The sequence below is a fragment of the Tauraco erythrolophus genome, chromosome 6, assembly GCF_009769465.1.
Source record: "Tauraco erythrolophus isolate bTauEry1 chromosome 6, bTauEry1.pri, whole genome shotgun sequence".
Lineage (NCBI taxonomy): Eukaryota > Metazoa > Chordata > Aves > Musophagiformes > Musophagidae > Tauraco > Tauraco erythrolophus.
In genome coordinates this window covers 31,375,121-31,395,077 of record NC_141470.1, presented here as the reverse complement: position 1 = coordinate 31,395,077, position 19,957 = coordinate 31,375,121, and the positions used below count along the sequence as shown (strand labels likewise).

Below are 19,957 nucleotides of genomic sequence, written 5' to 3'. Positions count from 1 at the left end.
CAGAGATTAATCGCTACGTATGTGTCTTGGATGTCTGTTTCCTTTTTTACACTATTCTGTTAATGCAATGTTTAGTTTCATACAGGATGAAAGGGAGATGGAAGAATATGTGGGAAAGAATATGTTAAAATCTTATAGATTACTTATAGATGGGATAAACCCTGAGCTTACTATTGGCTGAATGGTTATAAAGCCTTGAATTTCCTTCCTCTCTTCCAGATTTCCCTTGAGTTCCTTGCAAAGCGAAAATTGCAGTTCACATAGTCAGGCTGAGAGCCAGTGACTCTCTCGGTAAAAGCATACCGTCAGGATTTGCGACCACAGTGCTAAGAACAAAGTCTAGAGCTGATACCTCGTAGATGGCAAAGCCAATGGTGTACAGGTTGGCTCCCAGCTTCCGTTCTTTCCTCCTATTTTTCTGCATCAGTGCAACCAGGAAGCTGCAGACAACCTCTTCATCCTCAGGATCATCATCTTCCTCCAGGAGCTTCAAGCGATACTGAGGATTGGTCCAAAATGTATCTGAAATCCCACCGACAAGCCAAAGCAAACATGTAAATCTTCAGTTTTCTAACGATACACATGATTGAAGAGAACTTTTAAGTTCCCTGCCTGTGGCTTCTAAGGGAAAGGTTAAAATTGGGCTAATACATTCATATTTTTTAATGTGTTACAGGTTTACATAGTTCTAACAAAACTGCATAGCAAAGGAGGATATAAAATGAAGAATTGGCATCTGACGAACTTCCAAAGCACCTAAAGCTATCAGAAAGTGAGTTTCCAAAGTAAAATCTAACTGTTAGAGTCAAATTGATCTCTCTTATCTTACTTGAGGCACTGCAAAGTATTTGAACAACGATTTATTTTTGCCAGGCCTGCCTTTTGGGCTTATGAGATGCTGTTACAAACCTAATGACAGAAAGTTTCCAGCTACAAAATCGCAAGCCTCATCCACTGAGGAAGCAAGGTTTTTTTCCTATGGCCGAGCACTGATGAGGCTGTGCTATGACTTAGGTTGTCTTAATGACAATAACCTTATGACTTAGGATCTAATATGGTCCCCATCAAAGAGGCATTATCTCTTCTAAGACCCATTGCTCACCTGGATAATTGCGGCAACCTCCAGCTGAACAGCCTCTCACCCAGCGCCCTTCATTGACTGACACAGTCCAGGTCTGGAGTTTATCGGCTTCCAGAGTATCAGGTGTGAGGTTACAGATCTCAAGTTTTGTGAAATGCCTCATGAAATCTTCAAATGATATCCTGGAGGAATTGAGGGGAAACTGAACCCAAATGCATTTACATGGTGAGTGGTTGTCTGAAAGAGCCTAGTGAGGTGAAGGAGGGTGACCCATGTTACTACCACTCTTGAGGCAAGTTTGCAGTGAGAGTGACATGATTTCCTAATGCATTTGGCCTGCTGGTTGGTCAATTAACACAGGTACAACTCCAAACTGGGGGACACTGGGCTGAGAGGATGGTACATAGGAAGGGTGATGGAGAACTTGTGAAAGTGTGACATAATTAGGACTCTGCTGGTGGCACTCAATAAACTCTCATGGGAGAATAAGGGGACCACAGAGCAGGGCTTATTGGGAATCTGAAGGTGAACAGGGATTAATCCAATGGTTTTAGCAGATTTTAGTAGTGCAGTGTGATTCATTTTTGCTATAGTTGCATATTTCAACTTATATTCTTACCAGAACTCCCCATCCTCCACAATCTTGTGCTGCAAGCGGATTTTTTCTGCTTCATTAATTGAGTTCCACTCGTCTGACCTTCAAAAGAGTACACAAGTTAGATTCTGATTTGCAATACAGTTTTCATTAAAAGTCAAGAGTCATCTTACTACATCCATATAGTTCTTCCTTTGTGAGCCTTGCAACTCTTTCTTCTCAATGCTACCCTCCTCTCCACATGCCCAAATAAAGAAGCAATTGCCCTACTCCTCTCTGCCATCCCTTTAGACTTCCTCTTAGCACCTCTCAAAAATCTGCTGAACTGTGTTCATTTGGTATAGCTTGAAGACAAAACTGTTTGCAGACTGTCATTGCTGGAGTAGCTATTGAAATTCCTTTTAGGAAAACCTAACGAGAAGCTTTATCCAAACTCACTCATGTACTGACATCTTGCTTCATCCAGTTCTTCCATAACTTAAAAGATTTTTCTACTGTCACATCTTGTTTTGAAAATGGATGTTGCTGAGCTTGCTAGACAGTAAAATCAGATTGACTGGGCTTTCTTTTCATTTCCTTTGATTAAAGCCCCTCTTGACATCCTTTTTAGGTATTCTTTTCTTTTTATAGCTTCAGTTAAGCACTCAACTATGATCAACTTCAAGCGTATATCAAAATGACAGCAAAGACAATTCAGATACCTCATCATTAAGTGTTAGAGTCATGCACAAGCTGCACAAGGGCAAATAAAGCTGCATTTTTTTTTCAAATCACGTGAAGCTCCATTTTACTCACTTGTCACTCCAAGGTCCATTCCATTCCACCTGCCCCCAGGGGTTTCTCAGCCTTACCAGACGTATTTTTTCCCCTTTATACGTTGTCTAATTGAAAAAGAATGCAACAAGAACAGAACTGAGAGTAGGCAAAAGGAAACGTTCTGCCTGTCAAATCGCTGATACCAGCTCCTCCAGTGATGGTGCTCTCGTGGGCCATCACCCAGCCTGACCTGCATGGGGTGATTGCAGGAATGCTGTAAGACCAGGAGGTAGCTGGCTGTGGCCACCTTTGCCCAAGCAGAATGTGGTGGAATATGCATTTCCCCAGGAAGCCAAAACTTGGACAGGTTTGTTTCTCCACAAGGCTTTCATTTATTTAAATACAAATTTTGTTTCCTTAGCTCATAATTTGTTTTGCTTTTTTCCTCCCTCATAGCTTTGCTGACACGCATGATTCTAGGCCAGTGCAGACCACAGCTCCCCATAGCTGGAGGAAAGGAACTGTACATACCTCTTCCACAGCCGTGACTGAGTAGGCATGACCTTTGACAAGCCCACAAGACATCCGGGTTTCGTACTGCATTGGCACTATGGTCTGTTAGACACAAGATGAAAACTCGTTAAGAGCTGTGCAAAGCTGAGCCAGCTGCTTTAAGGCAGATATTGCCACCCAGGGCTTTTGGAGGGAGGATGACACTGTTCAGGTGACAGGGGTTTTTGTCTTGTTCTCTTGTTTGCGTTTGCCAAGGCAGCCAAGCTTAGTACCCACAGAGCTAATGTTTTTAGTTAGAAAGGAGTGAAGCATGAACTAAAAAAGGAAAAAAGTTAATAATATCAATTGGAAAGGACAGTTTGTGATTTACTTTTTTCCCCTTTGTGTAGGTTTCTGCTTTTTGCACTCGGAACATGCTATTACATAGCATGCTTAATCAAAATAATTAGATTTTCTATTAGTAGGACTACTCAGCCCTTTCTGGGATAGTATGTTCTTGTATGTCTCAGTAAGGTTATTACACATTAACTCGAAACATCAGAGCAGATCAACACCTAGTAGAATACCTTTGTCTTTACACATGGCTGCAATCTTATCACAATGATCCCTATTCAATACACTGTTCCTACTAACTTACATTATTTTTTCAAAAAAATAATTTCCTACAGAGATGTACGTTTTATTCCATGTTTGTTAAAATTCTCATGATTGAAGTTTTTTCCAACTGACATTCAAGAAGGGCATAGGTTTCTTTAGCAATGACATTTGCTGTAATCAAACTGTTGGTGTGTCTGATAGATTTTCCTTTGCAAATCTCAGCATGCTGTTTATCTGGGAGATAAAGAATCGAGAGGAAGATGGCAGGTGCACACAGTCCACTGTGCCTGTAGGAGAGATCACTGAAAACGGTGGGAAGGGAAGGCTCTGCTACACACACGTGTACCGTATGTGAAAATTCCCTTTCTCCATCATGTCAGTCGCTGAGAGATGATTGTGAGGCCCTGCCAGTAACTCTGCCATCCCTTCTTGACACATCTGAGGGCATGAGAATGGCAGGGCTGGAAACGGAAAATGAGTAAGTTAACATAGATACATTCTCAGCTTGCACAGGGAGGATCTCATCTGAATATTTCCTGGCTGTCACAATTATTGTCCATTATTTCCCTTCTGCTCCTGTTTCTGTCTTTTTCCTTGCTCCTGTTTCCATTTTTTTCCTTGGTCCTGTTTCCATACTTTTTATGCCTATAACCTCATATCTATTTCCTTTTTTCTTTATTTCTACTCATGTTGTCGCCATCATTACTTATCAGAACCCTTTTCTCTCTTTTCTGTTTAAGAATAGTAACTCCTGCTGGTGCCCTGGGCCACTTCTCCAAAGTGCTTCTGAAGTCTGCACTATCTGCCTCTTTCCATCAAGAGTCATGATTTCTTTTATTCTGATGATGGCTCAGGAGTGTGCAAAAACCAGCAGCAAAATGGCTGCCAGGGCAGCAATTAGAGAGTTTTCCAGTCTTTTTTGAGTAGATAGTCACTGAGGAGGAAATTCCCCCCCAAAGTGTGGGTGATCTGGGCAGCTGTGCTTGCAAAATAAGACAATCATGTTGATTACATGTTGAAAACATGTTGAAAACAAGAATTACACCATTCCAGTCTTTTAGGAAGACGAAATATGGGTGTCAAAAGAGGAAAAATCTGCTATTTCTGCTGCAAATGCAAAAGACAGTTTGCACAACCAAAAGTTTTAGATGATGTAATTGGGGTGTTGGTGATTTCATTGTCATGCAGCTTCCTAAAGGGCAAGGTATGACAGCTACTTGACAGAGAGAAGGAGAAAGCACTATGTCCCTCTACAGATTTGGAAACTTTTACGTTTCCCAATATGGGATTTTCCTTTGATGGTTTTAACATCGCGCTCTCTATTTTGCTAGGTACTTAGGTATGCTGGAATTACTTTGTATTTTATAACGCATATAAAACTTGACATGTTTTCCATTTTCCTTGTTATGCATTTTAAATGAGGGTCTTGAAGGCAGTAATCTAAAAGGAGCATCCCAAGAGCAGGCTCCCCTACACTGGTGGGCAGAGCTCCATAGTGCACTCTGTCTCAAAATAAGTTCACCAAGAGCTTTCATGCCTGGAGTGGGAGCTGTGCAGAGCTTGCGTTTTCTCTCTTTCACACCCCCTCTACACTCGAGATCTTCTTCCATTCTGGTATTTTAATTTTCTTGCTCTCTCCATCCTTTGCAAGTGAGAGTCTTCATAAAAACCACTAATCATGTCCGGTTCCCAAATACAATAACCAATGTGCCACTTTGATGTATTTGATGTGGTTTTGCTCTCCATTTCTACTGTACAGGTAAGCTCTGGAAATTATAAGTCTTTGCCACAAGCCAACAGCCTTTTGCCTCAGTATCAGCAAAGGCCTCTAGTATCAGTTGCTGTGTTTGAAAGGACTGAAATCCTTTAATACATATGTTGAATAGCATCCATAAGAACAGGTCTTTAGTGTTGGGATAACTCAGTGAAGCTGAATAGGGGTTTAAAAGCATAGATGATATGTCTCACTAACTGTTCTGTCTATAAATAAAAGCCCTGTGAAGTCAACCACTTCTGGAAACATACAAACCCAGGCTGGCCTTTCATCTGTACCCTGGTAGTCTACAGTGGAGTGAGCCATCTGCGCGTTTTCTAGATTCTTCACCATTCGAGCAATCAGTTCCCCAATGTCACTCCGAGGAGCCGATCCATAGGAAAAGCCTAGGTTATCCTGGTACAGAGAATGGGAGAAAAGTATCATGCAAAACATGAGGCAGGGAGAGAAGAGACAAACGGTACAAGAAAGATGAGTGGTAAAAGATAGCCTAGATAACATTTCTCATGACATGCTAGATGAACCACAGTAAGTGAAGACTCGACAAAAGGGGGCGTACAAGAACGCTGGAGAGGGACTTGTTTTACAAGAGCCTATAGTGATAGGACATGGGGCAATGGATTTAAACTGAAAGAGGGAAGATTTAGATTAGATTGAAGGAAGAATTTTTTTACAATGAGGGTGGTGAGGCACTGGAACAGGTTGCCCAGAGGAGTTGTGGGTGCCCCATGCCTGGAAGTGTTCAAGGCCAGGTTGGATGAGGCTTTGAGCAGTCTGATCTAGTGGAAGGTGATTATGGATGGAGAGTTCCCTTTCCTCTGCCATTTCTTATGACTCATCTGTAAAAATCATATGGACTCACATCAATGGAGCTGGCCATGAGGGATCCTCTGTCAATGGCATGTTTCATGATTTTATAGATATCTTTAGGGGCATCCTTTATCTCGTAGAACTCTGTGACTCCTCCAGTGAAGTCCTCCATGGCTTCAGTGGTGTTGCCTCCTTTCAAAGCTTCATATGACCCATGAAGTCTTGGAAAGATAAAAGAAAAATAAGATTCTTTTTTACACAGATAAAGATACCCACATTTTTTTTTATATATATAATATATATTTATCTTGTGTGTGCATAAATAAAGATGTGTAAACACACATAAAAAAAAACCACAAACCATCTGTTTGGTAACCCTCAAGTTAAAAGTTTTAAAACATGCTAACTGCACATATCAGGAAAAAAAAAAGAAATAAAGAGATGCAGACAATCAAATGTAGACCTCTGAATGAGTAGCAAAACCCTCTAGAAAATGTTTTACCCTATCCCCAATTCTGAGGCATGAGAATCTATGGGAAAAGGCACTGGTATATTCAGAGCCTCTCTATATCCTCATTATAGGTCTTGTACACAGTGGTTTAACCCCCTCCCTAGCCAAAGACTCGGCAGGGAGCCCAGCACAATCCAGCGAGGATGTTTACTTTGCATAGGCCTTTTCCAGGAGGGCACTCCAGAACTCGTTGCGCTGAGAGGACTTGGTGAAGACCAGCTGGTTGTTGTACGTGGGTAAGCAGTCATCAATGACGACGTCCACCCAGTCTCCGTAGCGCCAGAACTGAATAAAGGCAAACAGGAAAAAATACAGGGTTGACTTGATGCAGGGAGGGGGAGCCTGGCTGAAAAGCCAGGCTGAGAGAGGAGAAATGTGGAAATTGACGGCTTCGTAACGTGGCAAAAAGTGATGGCTGTTGAGAGGGAGGCAGCTGGACTGAATTTCCCCAGGCAACGTGCAGGACAGTGAGAGGTCCGTTAGGAGAGCCAAGGGAAATACGGAAAGCAGTCCATCTTTTCTGAATAAGTGGTTCTTCAATACCTTGTTTTTGATGGACTAGCTGCTTGTTGGCCTAAAAATAGATGCTTTTGCCATCTGTTGGCATGTCTGGGCTGGCTGCAGCATTGCATCTGAGCAGAGAGGCAGGACTCGGCACCTGTTGCTATCCCTATGCGCAGGACACAGCAATCTGCAAATGCTTCCTTGCTGGATTAATGCTCCCTAATTGCCTATATGGGCTGGCCCTTCTGTGACTGCCCTCTTGGAGGAGTTTAGGGTGAGGCAATTCAATCCCTTTTCCTTCCCCGCTGTCGCTCACACTTCTGAAGGGTGGAGAAGCGAGAGGGAAGAGTGTGCCCGAGAGCTCAGCTCTCTCTTGGGTAAGTACAGCTACGTCTGCTTCCTGCTAGATGAAGGGACTCACCTGGAAGTGAAAGATGCCAGCATAGTTTTGTATAAAGGACTGGTCATGAGGTATGACTCTACAGAGTAGTTTTTTATTCAGTGTCAGGCAAGCAATGGCAGCCAGGAACCAGCAGTCACCTGTGAACAAGCAGAAGCAGCAGACAAAATGAAGAGACAGAGCAACTAGAATCAAAGGGAAAACCTGAGATACGTGACACGTTAATTCTCAGTAAAGCATGCCAGCGCCTTTCAGGAGAGGGCTCTTCTCCATGTGTTCTGCAGTACTTTAGCACTTTATTTATTTGTGCTCTGGAAATGCTCATTGGCATCATTCATGGCTAGGTACACGCCTGTTAAATAGATGATGTTTCCTATAATCTAGAAAAAAACTAAAATCTGATGAGCAGTGTTACCTGTGTTAAGATTTCCCTGTCTCATGTGAATGCCTATCTGACTTGTGGCATTAGTTCTCCTTCCAAGCTTAGGACAGAAACTAGCTGAGAGATAATTCCCAGGTGGAGCTCTGTATAGCTGAGGTTCAATCTCTCATTTTCATTTTCTGCTTTCAAGATAACCCACTGTCCCAATTACCGTTCTGCAGGGCCTCTTTCCTGCTTCATTGCTCTGACGCATTTTCCTCTTTTTGAATCTGTGTCTGCACTGTTGTAAACACTGTCCCCTTTGGTGTTTTTCAGTTCCTCCTTCAGACTCTTGCACAAGTTTGCTGCCTCTGTGGAAGCTCTGGGAAAGTGACTTTCTCCCATAGAACTTCTGTGTTCAGCGACGAATGCCTCAACCCTTAATTAAAACCTCCTAGCTGCTACTGTAAGAGAGATTGTAGGGAAAGCTTGCCTGAGCAGTGTGAATTAGTGGGGCGAGAGAATTATATGAGGTAGTGAAAACTAAACCTGACTGCAGGGATTTGTAAAAGAAACTTGTGAAATTGGTGAATATAGAAATACATGCATATATATATTTTGGAAAGCCAACTCTATTATAAATATAGCAGTACATTCTAAGTTACCTATTTCCCCTCAGGAAAGATGTGGGGTCCACTGTGAATAAGAGTTTTCTAAACTATCCAATGTTCACAAGAAGTCAAAAAGGTAATCAATGCTATGTGTAGTTGAGGAAGGAATGGAAGACAAAAGAGAGAACATATTATGCAGATAAATTCATTTGCATCTACACCTCGGCAACTGTGAAGTTCTGGTCACCTCAAAAAGAAAGACAGTTTAAAATCAATTAAAAAGAAGAACTGGGAAGGTGATGAGGACAGTCACAAGCACAGAACAACACTTAAATGAAAATATTAACACACATTAGGATGTATTAGCTTAGGAAAAAGATTGCAGGAGAAGTTATAAAACCATGAAAGACATGGGGAAGCTGAGTGGGGAATGACTTTACAAAGCAGTGCAGGTGAGTGCTGCGTGGACGACTGTTGCAGAGGCATCACTTGTACCTAAGTAGCGGCTCTATATATCAAAGTATCTTTGAGCATCTGAGCTTAAGGTCTTCAATATAGGGATTGTCCTTGAGTAAAAGGCACACTTAGCTGGAGGCCTTCAGAAGCTCCTGTATGGAAATAACAGTACTAAATACCTGAAAAAATACAACAGTAGCTGATTAGATTTTTTTTTTCAAATAACTCCTCTTTATCTCTTATTCTTGTCTTAACTAATTTTGTCTCTTCTCAAAGCCTGAAAGAAATGCCAAATGGTGCTTTGTAGCACACTCATGTTATTAATTAATGAAAAGCAAAACACCCTGCAAAGCATCATTCACTTAAAGTTCTTCCCCAGGTTGCTACTAGGCAGATATCAGTGATTTGCTATAGGGAGAAGGAATCAGCAGATGTGTTGTGGTATACTGAGACAGCGGATTTCAAATACCACTTTGGAAGCAAAAGAAAATTAAGTTATGCAGACTTTAAACAAGTGCAGAGTTGAAGTAAGCATTTCATACCTAATTCCCCTTGGCAGATATCTGTTCTGTTGGCTCCACCGATAATAAACCGTGGATTCTCACAGATTTCCTGCAAAATACAAACAGATGGATAAGCAGGAAAAGCATGGATTATGATGCCTGTTTGTCACAGAAATAAAAGCTATTTTAGGACGTTTTCCTGTAGGATAGTTTGTGGATACCAAAATCTCTTGCACAGTTTCCAGCTGCAGAGTTTCACTATGAAAATATTTTGGAATCTGGACATTCCAGACTTCAGTCAGAGTTTTCTCCATGTATCTACAGGGTCTAATAGCTAGCCTGGGGGGCTCCCTCTGTATGGAGTTCAAACACATTAAAATGAGAAAAATAGGGAAAAATATTTTTCTACACAATAACGGAAAAAAACCACACTGGAGGAGACGAGAGCAGGTAGGTGGAAAGAGCATCGGGGAGCAGATTAAGTTCTTTAAAAATGACTGCAAGTTTAAGGTGTCCAATTTGCAGTAACTAATACTCTGGGGCATTAATAGGGTTTGTCTGAGTTTTGGCTAGGATAGAGTTAATTTTCTTCCTAGTAGCTGGTACAGTGCTTTGTTTCAGATTTTGCATGCAAACAGTGTTGATAACATGCTGATGTTTCAGCTGTTGCTAAGTAGTGCTTCTACTAAGTCAAGGACTTTTCAGCTTCCCATTCTCTGCCAGTGAGGAGGTGCACAAGAAGCTGGGAGGGAGCATAGCGGGGACAGCTGACTCAAACGGGCCATTAGTATATTCCATACCATATGATGTCATGCTCAGTGTATAAACTTGGAGGAAGCTGGCCAGAGAGTGGGATCATTGCTCGGGGATGGGATGGGCATCGGTCAGTGGGTGGTAAGCAATTGCACTGTGCATCACTTGTTTTGTAAATTCTATTTTATTATTTTCTCTTCATTTGCTGTCCTATTAAACTGTTTTTATCTCAACCTACAAGCTTTACTTTTTTTGCAGTTCTTGTCCCCATCCCATTGTGGGGACAGAGAAGCGGGTGAGCAGCTGTGTGGTGCTTAGTTGCCAGCTGGAGTTAAACCATGACAGTTGAAGGACACATTTCATCAGGAATGAACCCTAGTAATATTCCTCCTTAAAATTTGCCCAGGATCAGATGTTTAATTCTCAGGAATAATCAATTGCTAGTTAAGAGATTTTATTCTTGTCCTCATGTTGCAGTATTTAACTGCCAATGCTGCATTCAGAAGCGTACACAGATATCATCTGCCTCTGAGGACAGGAAGCTCTTCTTTTGTCCTACACTTAGGGTAATGTATTGCATTTGTCAGTATTTATACAAGTACAGAACAGGTGTGAGATGCTGTACAGGCATAAATAATCAAGGAATTGCTGTAGAGAGGGAAGGGCTACGTAGGATCTACCAGCAAATGAGGTAAGGCTATTGCAGGGTTACACAGAACAGTTTCTATATGGAACAAAGAACTGCAGAGTATAGGAAAGCCAAGGGAAGAAGTACATACGACTTGTCCTACACAGAAAAAAAGGCACCGCTTTATCCCATTTCTTATACTCAAATACTTGGTATGGGGAAGAAAAAGAAGACACTTAACTTTTGGACCCATCTCTTATGAGGGTAAGGAAAGAAAGATATTGCAACCTGAGGACCACTTCCCTGAGCAGCTGCAAATGGGGAAGACAAATTACAGTCCAAGAACGTGATCTGCTGGGAGGTGGCAGGGCTGGAGTGGGAAGAAAGAAGAAACAAGTGACAATTGCTTGTGTGGCAGCACAGGCAGCTGACGCTACCTCTGCAGTCTAAAGCTTTTTTTCCCATGTCATCAGGGTAGCTCTGGATTTTCCCAGACTCATGTTTCAGGTCTAGCAGTTTCACTTGGCTTGAGCCCACTTTTTTGTTCCTTCACAGTAATCAGCAGAGTTGCTTTGATGTAAATATTTGGATTAGTCATATAGCCAGATAGAGAGAACAGCTTCCGGCTCCCCCCAGCAGTCACCTTATTTTCCTCAAGGGAGGGAATAGAGGGATTGTCCTGTTATTTTGGGCCTCAGTCAGCTGTCCTGGGGTCCAGTTCTATCAAGGCAGCTGTTTGAGATGCCTTCATGCTTTTCTCCACCCACTTGCCTTGTTGAAAATATTCTTCCTCACGTTGCTGTGGTGCTGTCCCAAAAAATAGCTCTGAGACACCAGGTTTTCAGATTGTGTTTTTTCAACCTCTGTTGCTGTATTTTAGCTTGATCCTGCTCCTATTGAAGTAACAAGCTCTGAAATCCAGAATGCTGTGCTTTAGACAAAGGTAGTTAGATGGTGCCTAAGTATTTCCAAATGTTGAGTGTACAGTGATGATTGTTCCTCAGTGCAATTTATTTCGTCTTGGGCTCATTTGCTTTGGAGGTTGGTAACGAAACACAAAGGAGAGAATCATGCAGTTGTCATATATGGACTGATTTAGTTATGACAGAAATGCTTTTCTTGCATTTCTTTATGGTGGCCAGGTGTGTTTAGTACATGGTGGGTATGCTTTTAATATTGTATTACTCTAGTTCATCTCCCACTGTGCTAGTTGTGCTGAGTATGCCCAAAGTTACAGGGAAAGGTTTCAAGGTCTTCCAAGGCCGATGAAAAGTACTCAGCAGAGTGAGATGACGTGGTGTTCAAGATGCAGGTGGCAGGTCTGTCCTTCCAATCTTCCTGGCTGAGCAAGGGATTGCTCATCTATTATTCATCTAGAGTGAGTCTCCTCTGATCTGAGTGGCTCAGACTGCCTTGGTACTATCCAAAGGACCTTCGTGTTCACTGGGTTGATTCAGTTCAGACTGTAATTTCATTGCAAAGAGTCGAGTTTCAGCAAGGGAGACAGAGAATCCTAGGAAAAACCCATTAGTAGCCCACGCTGCTTTCTGGGCAGAGGGTACTTACGAGTCAGTTGGAAGGGAGCACTGGAAAATACAAAGGTAATAAGCAGCTGAAAATAGCGTTTGACCTTTGTCATATTTTGATTAGCTTTTCTTCCGTGTCAGGAAAAATCCTCCAGTGAGCTTATACTGTTGCACCAAAAGGCATTCATTACTTTAAAAGCTGCCGTTAATAAACTATGGCATTCTAAACAAATTCCCTAAACTGATCCTATCAAGCAGAGCAATCGTTTTCTTTGGCTCGCCTAAGACAATTGGTAGCCTCGTGCTTCTCCCTTGGCCTCTCATTGTCTAGACCATGCTATTACATGGCTGTGCTGCAGACGTCAAGGCAGAGCTTGATGTTGTCAGACACCAAACTGGCTTTACAGTTTCAGAGTTGGATTACTCTCATCTGAAGGTCCTGCTTTGGTGGCACTAAACGCCATTTTTGCATTGTGGTACTGCCTGCAGAGGCACACATTCTGTGATTGCTAAATTCAAACAGCTTCACCCCTGTGCAGCAGACCATCCGACTGATTCGTTTTCATTCTAATTGAAACCCGCTAGTCTGCTGACTTGATTTCATTTGTATTGGTTATGAAAAGACAGCTTCTCCTGCTGATTTTCTTGGCTGCAGAGAGGATCACCATAGGGAAATCACTGAATCTGGTGGTTAATGCTGTGACCTCCTGGCTGTGAGCAAGGAGAAAGACAGTTGTGCAATTGAAAGCACAGTGTCATGGCAGAGCCTTCCTGTTAGTGTCCTGGTGTCATTATAGCAAGACTGCAGCAGGACCTCTCCATACTCTGCATTATGTTCTGATACAGACTTTTCCTCAGCTCTCAAAGATCCGTGACCTCGTCCCTGCTCTCAGCTGAGACAAGCTCCCACAGACCACATAGGTGTGAGAGGCTGAGGCCATTGAGAAAGCTGAGCACAGCCTGTCACTGAGCTGCATATAACCTGGTGCAGGTGAGAACAGCTCTTGGAGCTTTTCTTATCTTCCATGGGTGAGTGAATGCATTAACTGAGGGGGATTTTATCTCCCCTCTACGTACCTAAACCACCCTCATGCATACTCCATGCAGAAATGCTGGATGGACCCTGCAGTCTTTACTCAGGGAAACTTTCAGGGCTGTCACTTGGCTTTTGTCCAGGTTGAGTACAAGGTCTGCTCTGCGCACTCATGCCATGCCATGGCTGCCACTAGCAGGGTAGAATTACCAAGGCCTTCTCAATGCCCCCCTGCCCCAAAGCTCACAGCTGCCCTGTGTGGCAGCCATCCTTCTGGCTGTAGGGCACAAGACCAGTGTGCACTGTGCTGCCTTGTGCCCTCGCAGCAGCAGAGGCCGGTCATTTTGGGAGGCAGCAGAGGAGGACCCGACCTCTGGGTAGCACCAACTGTGAAGAGCAGAGCCTGTAGGGGGAGACGCAGGAGAGTGAGGGGCAGCTCTGGGGTTGGGATGCTGGACACCTCTCACCACTTCGGTAAGGAGGCAGGAGGGCAGGAGCCCTGAGGAAAAGATCAAGTCACAGCACGGACATGGCCAGGGGAAGTAAAGAGAGAAGGCCAGTTCCCGGCAGCCCACGTGTGGGAGGGAAAGGTGCCCACACTGGGTTCAGCGGGCACCTCAGCTCAGAGTCAGGAATCAGGGGAGTGTCATCCATGGGGCTGACTTGCTGTGGGGTCCTCTAAGTCCCTGGCTGGTGCAAAAGCAGACTCATAGCCTTTCCATGTGTCAGCAGAGTGTGCTGAGAGCTACAGCAAAGCAGCACTATTCAGCTGAGGAACGGCGCTGTCATCAGTGCTTGGTTACGGTGTTGGTTGCTGGTAAACATGTGCCCTTTAGATTAACTTTGTGATTCCTCAAGTAACACTTGGAGCTTCTGGAAGAACTTGCACTCAACAATGCCACGTGGATTCACGTCATCGCAAATAGCGGTCACTCAAGTGCTCATTAATCTTTCATGTATATTATATTCTCATACACTGATTTCATGTGGTGGGGGGGAGCTTGGATATAAATTGGTTAGGTGGCATGACTAAGGTGACTCAGAAAGCCGGAAGCAGTCAGGAAAAGGTTGCCTATTTCCCAGCTCTCTGTTTTAAATGAGATCTTAGAGCATATTGATCGCTTGTTTATTTGCTATTTCTGGGGATATGTAGCGTATACAATACACTATAGAAATCAGGGAAAGGATCTAGAGTGAAGCCAGTATTAGTATAGTCTCTCTGAACTGTCTTAAAAAGAATAAATAAATTCATAAATTCATAAAAGAATTGTTCTACTATTAAATGGCTGTGCTGCAGACGTCAAGGCAGAGCTCGATGTTGTCAGACACCAAACTGGCTTTACAGTTTCAGAGTTGGATTACTCTCATCTGAAGGTCCTGCTTTCGTGGCACTAAACGCCGTTTTTGCATTGTGGTACTGCCTGCAGAGGCACACATTCTGTGATTGCTAAATTTAAACAGAATTAACAATACTGAATTTATGAAATGGTTTGTTTGGGTTTTTTTAATTCTTTTAAAATACAAGTCTGATTCAAGTTTGACCTGAATTTCAAAGCGATTAAAAATTAACACTTTATAAGACTATAGTTTATAAGCTAGTCACTTTCTTTGCCAAAAAAATGCCATTGCAATTTAATAAGAACATAAGTTGTCCATCTTTATAGACTATTACAAACCATGGCCTGTGCAGTCGAATCTTTACATTTGGTGCTTCAATGATTGCTTTAATCTCTTAGCAAAATACTCTTTAGCCCAATATTACTACTTCACATTCATTTGACTTTATAATGTTCTGTTAATGTGTTTATTGTGGCTATTTGTGTATACAATACTATCAGACAAGTTGTCCTACCAGTGCTATATAACCTACAGGTTCAAAGTCCAGTGAAGCAAAGTTCTGGGTCGATCTGAGATCAGCACCAATAAATACAGGTCTTTTGCATCAGTGCCAAAGAGAAATCTCGTTCTGCAGGTGTGGTATGGATTACAAGGTAGAGGACACATCATAAAAGTTGAAAGCGTTTTAAGTGAGTCTCTGCTCTTTGGGGACCAAAGGTACAGCAAGTACCTGAATTACAGGGATTATTTTAAAACAAACACATTTGCAACAGAAGGCCCAGGCATCTCTACATATCAGGCCTGGTGTGTGCCCGACAGGACATCCATCTCTATCGGAGTCAGGACTGACTGGATCCATGATCCCACAGCATGCCAGTACTCAGCAGGTGCAGACTGCAACTCTCTGGATCCTCTGCCTCTGCTCTACCTGCAGCTGGCACCACAGATACATGAGGTGCCTGAACACTCATGTTGAAAGAACACAGATAGGTTTGGTTTTGATATTAAGGTTGCATTTTGAGTTGTACACAGTCCCCAGCTTGTTGCTACATGACTAATATGTACAGAGCTTCCAAACTTATTTGTTAATAAGTAGCTTAAAGAAATATCTTTTGGATAGAGACCCTGAAGTCTGAACTTTCCCAAAACCAAAGGCTTGATCTGTGCATGCTCAGTTATATTAGGCAAGTCTGAGGTTACGTTGTGGGGTTTTTTATGTTTTGATGCTTTCTCATAAGCACACTTGCAGTCTGTCTGCCTCAGGGTGCTCACACTCATGCACTGTGCTCGATATAGCTTTCCTCTCTGTAGAAAGGGGAAATCCCATCCCTTTAAGATGGTTGGCTTGTAGCTGCATTTAACTCATTCACATACATTTCCATGAGCTGATGCAGCCATGGTGATGATGAAGGAATGACAGAGCACATACGCACAGGGCATGGCAGATGGGGGTGTCATGTTTCTCCCCCACGTTGCTGTTTTGATAGTGGCACATGGCCTTCCTCTGGCTCTGTAACAGCTACCCACAAAAGCTCCTGGTCTTCTGCTATTTAGTTACATTCCTGTGGTTAGTTTTATCAATCACCACTGACTTTGCCATTGAAGCACAGATGTGGGTGTTGGGGAAGTACGGTGAATTTAGAAGAGGTGGCCAAAAACTGCCAGAGAGAGGGAGCTGGGGAGGCTCCTCAGAACTACGTCCTCGCTGCCGGACAGGGGACAGCAGGGGCCAAGGCAGCGTCCCAGGGGCTGCCTTGCCAGAGAGGAGCAGCCATCCAGTAGGAATGACAGGGAAAGAGGAGAACTCCTCCTGCAGTAGGATAGGGAATCAATTGGGAATTGAGGAATTAATCCGCTGTCTGTGGAAGAGACTCAGTGTGGGAACGAAGAGGAAAGCTGGCTGGGGAATGCCCACAAGATAGGAAAATAAATGAGATTATTAGGCAGGAGTCGGTCCTCATAGCGATTACAACACTCACAGTTGTGGCAAGCAGACGATACTCTAAGCAACCTTTGCAAATTGGCTAAACAATGTTGGGAACTGAATAAAAGCATGTTTCCAAGCATAATATCTTTTATTTTCCAAGATTCGGAAAACAGCAGAATATTGAAGCGAAGCTGTAAGTGAAATAAGGTAGCATTGAAAAACTCAGCCTCAGCAATTCCAATAACTTGCTGCAGAATTAGAATTTTTCTTTGGTAGTTTCAGATAAGAAAATCCCTAGCAAATCATGCAAGAAGAAAACTAAATTCTGTATTTCTTTTTCTACATATTACATTCCATCTTTTTTTTTGTTTCATTTTGGTTTATGGTATTTTAGTCATTATATACACACTGTCTGAGCTTCCACACCCTGGCTAACTATCTTCCAGGAGAGCTCTAAAGAAATACACTTCCAGCTTATTCCTCCACCTTCTCCAACATACACTTTCTACAAAAATGCAAATTCAGGGTGAATACTTCAATTTGCAGACAGCAAAAGGCACTCAGCAAACATGATACTTACACGTGGTCTTTTCCATTCAAACTTGATGGGGATTTTCTGGCTGTAGAAGAGGGAAGACTCATTCGGTGGGAAATCAGGATCTTCATAGAGAATGTTTTTCTCCAGGCACTTCTTGTGAAGCTCTTCATAGGTCTTCTCCTTTACTTTGATAATGGGCTGGTTGCGACTTATAATGGCAGAATAAATCCCCCCTGTGCCCCCACCTGCACCTTCAGTTGTCGTGCTAATAGTAGCGCTGGGAACTGACCCAGCAGCTGTCTGCTGAGCCACTGCTGCATTTATGGCGGACGGCATGGGAATCAGGCTTAAAGTAAACACTGACAGAAAGCAAGATCTTGCAAACTGGAAGGCAATTCGAGGAAAGAGGAAGTTGCTGTGTAAACCGCTTTTCCTATCTGTTGAAAGACTCCTAGTCAAATTTGCAAGCAACAAAATTCCATGTGGTTGAGCGTGTTGTGCATCCTCTCAAAGGGCGGTATTTTGTCATAAGAAATCAGAATTTATTCCTTGGTGTGGAACAAGATATTCTGTTGGCTAACTCCTGTACCCGAGCTGTAGTACCTACAGCATGTGCATGTGCCTGCTCTGTGCGTGTAAGTGTCCAGAAGGGACAAGCTTTAACCCATGAAATCTAAAAATAACTACAGGCAAATGGTGAGAGAGAGGGAAAGTGAGAGGGAGGGGCTTAGTGAGATGGTGTCAGTCTTCTGTGCAGCTTGTGCTGAGGCCAGACATGTTCCTGGGACAGGGTCTGTGTGCAGGATGACTCCTGGTGCAAGCAGCTCATCTTTTCCTTAAGTAGAGAGAACAGTGAAACTGGAAGCTAAACTCCCACTGGTCTGGGAATGTACTTACAAAGTACTGCAAGCCAATAAACTAGTCCTGACACTCCTGAAGGAACTGTTGTACTTGACTTCTTGTTTCTATCCTTTGCTGCATAACAGATATATACAGATTTTTACTAGAAGAGAGGATTATATAAAGATACACTCCTAATAGTGAAAAAGTAATTATTTGATGCTACTGAGGTCAGGTCAATACCTGCCAGGTGGAGGTTGATACCTGCCAGGTGGAGGTTGGCTCCTCTAGAGAGCAGCTTGCCAGCACTAAGATTCACCTGGTAATAGCTACCTTCCATGTAAAAGGCACCTTCTCCTACAGGGGCACAGAAGTTTATAAGGGGCCCAATGTGGAAACTGGGCCGTTCTGTGTGTGTTAGGATACGGCAATCTTAGAGGAGACATCTGACTTCGCATATTTGTTTTGTCACACAACAGTGGGATAAGGGACAAATTCACAGTCTCCACGAAAGAAAATCTAAACACGTTGCTCTTCTCTGTAACACAGTTCTTTAAAAGGTGACATTGTGTGTGATGAAAAGCCCTGACATCTTGATTTTTCTTTGATTGGGAAGTCTTAAATCACATGATGACATCGGTGTTATTTTTGCCTAATGACACTAGTCTCTGGACTCTGGCTCATGCACGCATTGCTGACCTTCTGCCCTAGTATTATGGCATTTTCCAAAGCACAGATTCTTTTTTCTTTCTCAGCCATTTGCTGGGTTTACACATTTCAAATCAACAGTACAACGGACAATCTCTACAGCTCATTTAAAAAACTCCACCAGTGGAACCTTTAAAGAAGTTAATATAGTTGACAAGCTCGACTAACCTCTAGGAATATTAATGTTCAGTCTTCTAATGTGGCCCAAATCCTTTTCTTTTTATCATGAATGCAATCCTTCTTGCACCAACAGGGCAATCAGAAAGGACAGATTGAAGTGTTCATGGAAATAAGAATACAATTGCTTCAGGATTGATTGTTCAGATGCAGAACTGATGTTTTCCTCATCACATTTAGATGTGAGGATTGCAGATCTCATATTTGACATTACTTTGCAAGACAGCTTGGCAGAGCCATTTGTCACTCTTTCCAGGATATTTCAAGAGCAATGCAAATAGTGAGATGCAAGGGCCTCTCGCTGCACAGCTTCAGCAAAAATGCTCATTTTGGAGCCTGTATATATGTTCTCTCTTCTTGCCTAATACAAAAACTCATCTATTACAGCTTGTACACAGAGCTCTGTTTCAGGAAGAATGTCAGTAGCACACAGGTGTGACATTTGACAAACTGCTTGTGGGTTGCTGGGGAGGATCAAGTGAAGGATTAGCCATGTTTTGTTGTTGATTTTTTTTCTTGGAATGGTCAGCAAGTGTAACGGTATGACCTGCTGCTACTGCTACAGTTAACAGTTCAGCTAGTGCCTGCATAGGGAATGGCAGATGCACACGCTCTTCTCACTTTTAACGCAATGTTGCTCTTTACGGATGTTCAGGAGTATTTTATGGTTATATCTGCTGAAAAAACAGCTTCTCATTTTCTTATTTTTTACTGGGCAGATTTTTTTTTCTTATTGTAGGTCTTTCTTGTGACAGACAGCAGTTGCTAATAAAAAGCAAATGGTGTCTTTAAAGAAACACAATTACCATAGAGAAGAATGGATGTGCTGTCTGCTACACACAGCGAAACAAGCCCTTTGTCGCTTAGGAATTAAATCGCCTTTTGTGATGGAATTTCTTGCAAGCAGAAGTATCCCAATAGCTGACCCGTTCAGACAAAGCAAAAGTGAACTACATAGATGATAATCTTTCTATTTAATTTTTATGAAGTTTTATCTCCAATTGTTTTTGCTATTTG

General features: G+C 42.7%; 1 protein-coding gene across 5 annotated transcripts in view; it reads right to left on the bottom strand.

Moving 5' to 3' along the window:
• Positions 1–17,551, bottom strand: part of CAPN3 (calpain 3) — a 29,541-nt gene extending 11,990 nt beyond the window's left edge. For 4 of the 5 annotated variants that reach the window (XM_086614041.1, XM_086614042.1, XM_086614043.1 and 1 more), the window contains exons 1-11: positions 17,258–17,551; positions 9,512–9,581; positions 7,563–7,681; positions 6,789–6,922; positions 6,179–6,347; positions 5,572–5,712; positions 2,964–3,047; positions 2,472–2,557; positions 1,701–1,778; positions 1,103–1,263; positions 353–522 (exon numbers count right to left, since the gene is read on the bottom strand). In XM_086614041.1, the coding sequence (XP_086470167.1) occupies positions 353–522; positions 1,103–1,263; positions 1,701–1,778; positions 2,472–2,557; positions 2,964–3,047; positions 5,572–5,712; positions 6,179–6,347; positions 6,789–6,922; positions 7,563–7,681; positions 9,512–9,581; positions 17,258–17,551 (1,506 nt within the window). The remainder of the gene's footprint in view (positions 1–352; positions 523–1,102; positions 1,264–1,700; positions 1,779–2,471; positions 2,558–2,963; positions 3,048–5,571; positions 5,713–6,178; positions 6,348–6,788; positions 6,923–7,562; positions 7,682–9,511; positions 9,582–17,257) is intronic. The other variant, XM_086614044.1, reaches the window with a different exon arrangement.
• Between the last annotated feature and the right edge of the window lie 2,406 nt (positions 17,552–19,957).